The 8,566-nt window shown below is 39.1% G+C and overlaps 1 protein-coding gene across 1 annotated transcript in view; it reads right to left on the bottom strand.

Annotated features, from left to right (window-relative positions):
* Window positions 1-324: 324 nt before the first annotated feature.
* Window positions 325-8,566, bottom strand: part of MYOZ2 (myozenin 2) — a 78,976-nt gene continuing 70,734 nt past the window's right edge. The window contains exons 4-6 of the mRNA XM_088452218.1: window positions 7,156-7,285; window positions 4,771-4,954; window positions 325-839 (exon numbers count right to left, since the gene is read on the bottom strand). Coding sequence (XP_088308344.1) covers window positions 614-839; window positions 4,771-4,954; window positions 7,156-7,285 — 540 coding nt within the window. The 3' untranslated portion in view covers window positions 325-613. The remainder of the gene's footprint in view (window positions 840-4,770; window positions 4,955-7,155; window positions 7,286-8,566) is intronic.

The following is an 8,566-nucleotide window of genomic DNA, read 5'->3' as shown; positions in this document are numbered from 1 at the left end:
GTACTCTCCCCTTACCTCCCCATGAAACTAAACTTTTCTTGTTTGGCTTCCCCTGGAACAACAGAACTACGATTTGTGAAATATGTAATTTGATGACCTATGTCTTTTTTCAACCTTACTAACAATGTGATTTTTATAATTATTGTTACTTATTTCTACAGTTCTACCATTTCCTCTAGAGAGGGAATAAACCGGAGCACCCAAGCATTGTGGGACAACAATACTAACCACAATGCCACTGTCCTGTACTAGTATAATTCTGTGACTTGGCGCTACGGTAATGTATTGGTAGTTCTCTTCAAGCACTGACTGCATATACAGTAATGACATCACTGTTCCATGTTTATTAATACCAATTTAATGAGCGAGCAAGGGATTCAAGTTCAGCTAAATGTACAGCTGAACATTATGGTTCCGAGATAAGGTGATGATCGAATATAACAGTAAGAAAGAAAACACATGACATCCCTAAAAGTACTGTAGTTAGGCCTGCTAGTATAACATTAATAAATATAGATCAGAGACAAAAGACAAATATTTGATATTAGTAATCTACATGGCAGTTAAACAGTTAATTTAACTTTTAGACTTTCTTTATAAAAACCTCTTTAATTTACAGATCATCAGTTTCCGGGACATCAGGATACAGGAGGACGTCAGAAGAGACTATAATATGTGGGTTCTCACTTGTCCAGCCATGAGCTATTCTGTTAAAGGATTTTCTTGAACTGAGAGGATTTATTGACATATCAAATATTAGGTTGTTCATATCAAAATCCGGAACATTGAAAGTGATCATCTTCGATGCGTTTTCAAATCCTCCAAACGGAGTGGCAGCCCTAGAATGATGATGATGGAATAAAGGATTATGTATGTGAATTAGCTCTTCTTATAAATAGGATATAACTCCCCAGATCCCACAATAAATAAACAATTACTAAGTTTCTGAAAGTAACACACAGCAATTAGTATTAAACGTACAATGGTTACTTAGCTTCATGAGTATAGAACAGAACTCAGCAACAGATCTATGCCACACACATGTGAGGCCAAACCTGAGAGATCCTTCCATCTGGTGGTGAGGCCGAATTGCTGGGGCATAGTAAGCATGGTTAGACGATGAGCTCACAAGGTCAGTCATAATCTAAATGGAGTTCCCAGTGGCCCTGGTCAGATGTTAAATGACATTGGAGGCCTTCGAGTGAACAGATACCCTGCCATTTATAGCTAAAACAACCTATTTCACCAGCAGAGTTACTGCTTTTTATTTTTACACTGATATTTATATTTGAGCTAGAAAATGCCTCCTAATTGTAGATCTCGCTGAAATTTAAAGTTTATCATTCCTCCCACAATGTAAATGGAGTTGTCATTGAATTTATGATCAGACTTCTCCTTGATGAAGCCTGATGACCTTTGCTATTCTAGAGTTAATTTGGTCCTATAACATATCCCAGAAATGATCTAAAAAAATACATAAGACTTTTAATAAACAATAATTTTTATATAAAATATGCTTTCTGACATCGGAATACGCCATTTATATACTTTACTCCAAGTCATTATGTTACTGGTCATGTGACTGTCATAGTCAGCGGATGCTCTGGGTCTCCTACATTTTCTCTTATCTTATCTCCCCACTGATTTCGGATAGTGTGTAGGAGTTTCACATAGAAGGTGACAATGTTATGTATGTCACATTTTGCATCAGTCTCCGGCCTCCTGACTAGCATGTTACTGTACATTTACTGTGACTTTGTGCTCTCACTCCAATTCCTCACGGATCTCTCATGAAGGGGCTCTGCTCTCAGTTGCAGAGATAGGAGGAAAATCAAGAGAGGACCGTGTCACTTATGCCGAGTATCCACTAGCCGATAAAATTAACGATAACGATATCGTTATCGTACAATCGTTCATTATATCGGCCAGTGGATATGCCATCAACGACCAGCGATGCCTTCCCCCTCTGGTCGTTTACGACATCGCTCATCGATATCGTCAGGTCGTGCAGGTTCGGGGATGAGGGAGGGTGCCAGCACTGAACGATATATAGTTCAGTGTGGGCTCAATGTTCACTGAACAATATAATGAATGTTAACGATATCATTATTATTCAATCGATCATTACATCGTCTAGTGGATACGCGGCTTAAGTCTAAGAGGGAAATGTATCAAATCTTCTAAAAATTGGCGGTTGCCATATCAACCAATCAGCTTCTACCTATCATTTTCTAGAATACTAATTACTTTATAAATGCTAGACAGCAGCTGATTGGTTGCTACAGGCAACTTCTGCACTTTTTAGAAGGTCTGAAACAATTCCCCCCCAAATAAGGGCAGGGAGCAGAGAAGAAGTGGTGACTAGGATCAATAAAGTATCTGTAGAGTAGAGGCGGTGCAAACTGCAAAACAAAATTAAGAGGGTCAAGGAGGGAGTTAACGGAGAGAAAGGTGAAGAGGTGGGTGTAGAAAACGTCTCTAGAGATTTGGATGTGAAGGAAGGAGAGATATTGGACATTTGTATGAATAGAGAGGTAGGGTCAAGTGAGGTGTTTTTTTTTTTAGATTATGCTAATAAAATACAATGGTACACTAAAAAGACCAGACTCTGTACTGTACATTGAACATCAAGGAATGGACTCACCTAACAGTGAGCTCTGCATTGTACAATGACCACCAGGCAGTGGACCCCATATTATACATCGACTACCATGGGATTGGCTCCATTTTGTATCCTAACTACAACTCTATTGCATGGGCTTGGCCATTGTAGAACTTTCACCTTTTTGTTTTTCAACCACGCCAGTGTTGCCTTGGCCTTTTGCTTGGGATCGTAGTTCTGATGAAAGTTGAACTTTCTTTTAAGCTTAAGTTTTCTAGCAGACTAAGCAGCTTGTCTTACTGTATTTAACTGTATTTTGGACTATCCATCACTCCTTCAATTTTAACAATACAGCCAGTCCCTGCAGAGGAAGAGCATGACCACAACAGGATGCTGCGACCACCACACTTCACTGTATCAATGGTGTTTGCTGAGGAATGGGCAGTGTTAGGTTTGCGCCACACATATAATTTTGAATTGGATCCAAAAAACTACATTTTGTCTCATCTGACCACTAAACCTTATCCCACATTTTACCTAGGCTACTCTGATGTTTTCTGGCAAACTCCATATGTGCTTTGATGTGTATTTTTGTTCCAGTAATAGCTTCTTTTTAGCCACTCTCCCATACAAGCCATTTGTATACAGAGTTATTGATATGGTTGACTGGCACACCTTCACTCCAGCCTCAGCCACGGAACTCTGAGCTCCTCTAGGGGTCTAGTTAGGAGACAGAGTGAAAAGTGATAAGAAAGTGATAAGGTGCCATCCAATCAGCTCCTAACTGCTATCTCACAGGCTGTGTTTGAAAGATGACAGTTGCGAGCTGATTGGCTGGCACCTTATCACTTTTCATTCTGTCTCCTAATACCGCTTGGTAAGTAGACCCTATAATTTGATAGTTGGCCTCTCTGTTGCTTCATTTTTTTTAATAATTCACAGGAAGGCGCTAATGACCACCAATTATTAGGGAAATATATTTCATCTGTAAACATGGTGCTTCCACAGCACAGGGGTTGAATACTTATGAAGCAGTATTTTTAAGTTTTTATACATATTATATATACTTTATCCCCAACATAAAAATAATTAAAATAAGTACATATATATATATATATATATATATATATATATATATATCCAGAAGAAATGGATGTCACTCAGGATGTCAAAAATAACCACTGTAACTAAATGGTGTGCCAATGTTTCAGGGCGCAAACCCTTTTAACAAGATAAAAGGGTTTGCGCCCTGAAACGTTGGCACACCATTTAGTCACAGTGGTTATTTTTGACATCCTGAGTGACATCCATTTCTTCTGGCTATTCATATCATTGCGAGGATGAGCACCAGGAACGCTGTTGATTTGTATTGAAGAGTGCCGGGCATTTCCAGGACATATTATATATATATATATAGTTATATACATATATATCTCAATACACATTCTGTACAGTTCTATTGTAAGCATTGCCTAATATTAAATGCTTAATTTAATGCGTAAAAATTACTTCTGGCAGCTTTTTCCCAGACCATATTATTCTCATATTATTACTTATTAGATATTTGAAAATGATGCAGAGATTGTTTCATTAGGGCTGTTAATGCTAGAGCTTATTAATACCAGAGCTTTACAATTAATTGTGGCAATTATTGTTTTCTGTTCATTGTCGTATTCTAAATTCAGCTATCAATAGTTTTATTTATTAATATGGCACACATATTTATATAACATAATTTCTTACTATCGGTATAAAGAGCTTAGATAACATTCATGCTTAGTGAAAGAAGTGTAACACCATAATACCATAACACATATGAACTAACATTATTTACAAAGGAAAAGCCTACAATCTACAGTATATGGAATAAATCCCATTTTAAAATGTGTAGCTGCTTCTCAAATTGGCTCCCTGTGATTCACTAATACAGTCATTACTTTTTTATAGGTTTATTTCTTCACAGAATCACGAGCAAAACAATAAGTGCCACTGTCGGATCATGTAGTATGTCTCAATCGGTAATTCGTGCCCCAACTAGGTCATACAGAAAACATGCACTGATAGCTGTGCCTGAGGACTGGATTTGAGAAACACTGCTGCAGTCCAACAAGGTTATGGTAGAATATTGGTGCAGACTGTAATGGAGTGAAAGTATAGGGGAACTGTACCTGTTGAAACTCCTATAGTCAGGGATAGGCACCTTTTGTCCTGGTGAGGGCATTTTGGGGTATAAAGCCTCTAGCAGGTCGGGGTCATTCACAATAGCTTCTTGCCAAGGAGACATATAATACTTAGGAACTGCAGTTTCATTAAATTTTTCCGGTGGAATTTCTTTAAGCGGACCTGTATATCCTACAGTAAATGAGATGAAACACTAAAACATTTCAGTAACAACAACAAAACCTGCACCGTGAAATGTTATTATTCATTTAGCAATATGACTTATATTTTATGCAGCTAAGGGAGGTTCCATGCATTTATCTTATAAAAGCAAACATAGCCCTTGTTTTGTATTATGGACTCAAGTTTATTCATTAATTGATCAGTAAATATGTCTAATAACTTAAGCAATCATAGCTTTTTCTCTGTTGATTTATTATATATAACTTGAGATAAAGTAGTCATAGAGCCAGTTTTACAAATTTGTGCAGTAAATCCTGGCTATGGCTACTATTCCAATTTAGGTGGGATAGTCCTGATTCTTTGGGGACAACTTCGCTGTCCCAACGGATTGTCCTTACTGCTAGGAATGTTGAGGGGTTTGCCCCGCACACTGCGATCAGCATGTTCCTGCTGCTGGTGTGTGCAGCAATGGAGGACTGATTTAGGGGAGAGGAATTGGGGTAATGTGACCACATCCCCATCATAAAAATAACTTTTCTGAGATATCCTGCTTCCCAAAATTCGAATGTAAATCAGCCCTGCACAATTAATGGAAGTAATTAACCAAATTACCAGTTAGTCTCAAGCATTTGTCATTAAATGGGTAGTGACTCCTTACAGTGGCTCAGCCTGAGCATTTTCATGAATGGTTAGCGCTTGGGGCCCAGGGGGGTTTATTTATGAAGCTTCTGATCATATGTATGCCCGATATTTAAAAGGGCAATGCTTTTACTAGCTGTGTCTTGCTAGTAAAAGCATTTCCCTTTTAATTATCGGGCATAAACATGATCAGAAGTGCCGGGCTTTATGGCTTAGTACTGGCAATGCACTTTTCCCAAATTGTCTTATTTTGAGACTAAACATATTGTGTATATTGCTCTTTTAATAATATTCATGTTAGATACTATGTATTACTATGTATTAGGAGTGTTGCTTAAATTATTGTAGCCACAAAATGTAGGTCTATAAGACCGCTGAGACGGAGGTAATTTACAAATAAATAAAATATCACTGTATACTGCTTTGTGTTTAGTGCAATACAATATGGATTTGTGTTAGGCTATTCCATGGTGATGCATCAGTGAGCAAAATATTTCCCGTCTTTTGTGCTCAATGTGCTTCACATATAAAACTCACATAAATCCTTAAATACAATATATGCACAAATGGACATGTGTCAGTGACCTGGGCATGCACAGTGCAATTGTATGTATTTTATGCTACATACACTGGTGTAGCTGACTCTACATTAGCCCAATGTGGTCAAGGCACAATTATATTTTACATGGCAGAGTGTGATATTTTTTCCCTTTCTTAGAAAGAGCATAATAGCAGAGGCAGCCAGAGGTTATCTAAAGTGGCTGTTTTGGCATGGTCCAACTCCTCATGGAATGGGGGTGGCACATACAGCCCTAGCCATTTTTGCTCCCAATGCAGACAATATATTGAGCCCTTATTAACTGATTTTCCCTGGGATTGATCGCTCACATTTGAACTCTTCTCGAGATTCTGATAACTCCACAAATTGATTTGTTACCAAGGTTTGGTGCAAAATTAATTCTTGTCCAAATATCATGTTTGACCTCCCTTGACCTCATTGCAATGCGATCTGGGCATGACATTACTGTCCATGATCGCATTGCAAAATGCGATCATAGTAACCGGATGTATCACCCGGCACACGCAGGGACACAGTAGCATCTACACCCTTTGCACCTATGGTAGTTACACCCTTGTCCCTGGTTTGTGTGGCCTTTTCCCAAATCAAGGAGATATGGTAGGAATATGATAAATGTCAGGGCTGTGATCTTCCTGAATGTAATATCTAATGTCACCTCATACTGATGTCAGTGGAAGCTTAAGGTATGAGTGTAATATGTCTTATATAACAATTGTTATTGGTGACATCATCTCTAATCCCTGGAGATACTCTGTTTATGTTCATTATCTCTTGGATCATACAGAATACATATGGTCCTATTTACTAACTATAAAAAATCTGCTAAATCTTCAGTTCATGAATAATATTTCACCCACCAAGGCAGCTGAGCAGTCCTTGGCTGCCTTGGCGATACTGGCCCAGAGTGCAAAGGGTAACTTACCACTTTCCTAAGGAGAAGCATTAGTTTCTGCACTGTACCTATCAGGGAGAGTGAAAGAAAAGAGCTTACCTGGTGCAATGCTTTCAGGGTTTGAGGGGCTTCGAGGATCTGGTGTATTAGGTGGCGTCTGTGGGGCTGTTTGCAGGACAGAATCAGTAGGGGTTCCTTCACTTTTCCCATTCTGATTAATCATGTTTTGCTATAAGTAAAAGTATAATTACTGAATATTGGCTGGCATGATATATATTCAATATTTTATTTATCAACTCAACTGGAAAGTAAAATAAAGACAAAGGAAATTATCAATGCCATTTAAAAAAAAAAATATCTGTGTTAGTTTTATTTATCTGTACTGATCATTTTAATTCATTGTAACATACATCTATTGATTTTAAACAGATGAGAGTTGAGGCAGTGTGAGCTATAGAGACCTGGAAAGTGGTGGCCCAGCAAACGTAACCTAGGGGACAAACACTTCAATCTTGACCTGGTAAACACAATATAGCTCCCTTTAGCTCAACACAGTATTAACCCATTATGACTGCAATGCATACAATATTTGTGAATACACTGAATAGTAAACATAGCTTGCTATTCTCTCCCTGTTGTTGCTGCCTCAGTACACCAATGCAGTACTGTGCTACAATTGTATTTTTGTGGCTAAGGGCTGCTCTGGGGCAAGTAAAACTTCAGGCAGCGCTCCCTCACCCTAGAGCCAATGCATTAAGCACTTTAGTATATAACTTGCTGCGAGTAGCAGCGGTGGATACTAACACACTGGAGCAATTCTACATTGCTCCAGTGCGGAGATAGCTGATCCAAATATCAGCTGTCCCTGCAATCCCTATCACGGTTACTTTTGTACATACTTACCTACTTTCTCCTAATTCTCCCCGAGAGAAGCCCAGAGAGGAGAAGCAGTTGGGTGGTGATGGGGGTGGGGCCAGACAGTTCACATCATTAAGCCCCGCCTCTCATGATTATCGCTTACTTAAATAGTGGGAGGGGCCAAATGAAGCAATTCTTATAGATTTGCGTCATTAAGCTCCTCCCCCTACCCGCAGACTGCCGTTCCCAGAGACAATTCTCCCCATCCTGTCCACTTCACTATGTGGGCAGAATGCGGGAGAAGTGCCTACTTTTCCAGGGGTGTGGGGGGGGTTACCTGAAAATTGGGAGCCTCCCACAGATCTTGGGAGAGTAGACAAGTATGCTTTTGTATCAGTCTGACTCGGCAGTGCTAGTTCGCATGCGTGAACCCTAATTCACACATACACACGAAGGTCCTGATGGCCAGTGGAGGGAGCCAAACAGGGACAAAGCAATTCCTTTTTGCAACCTGGACCTCCTTCTTATAGTGTTCTGGGAAAAAACACCATCTGAAGATGAAGCAGGTTTCTGCATCAAGCTCTATAAATGTAGTATTTTTGGAGCTTAAAGTATTTTGGTCCCCATACTATTGTATGGTGATGCTGGGACT

The sequence above is a fragment of the Taudactylus pleione genome, unplaced genomic scaffold, assembly GCF_031769625.1.
Source record: "Taudactylus pleione unplaced genomic scaffold, aTauple2 ptg000036l, whole genome shotgun sequence".
Lineage (NCBI taxonomy): Eukaryota > Metazoa > Chordata > Amphibia > Anura > Myobatrachidae > Taudactylus > Taudactylus pleione.
This window is presented reverse-complemented; position numbering and strand designations above follow the sequence as displayed.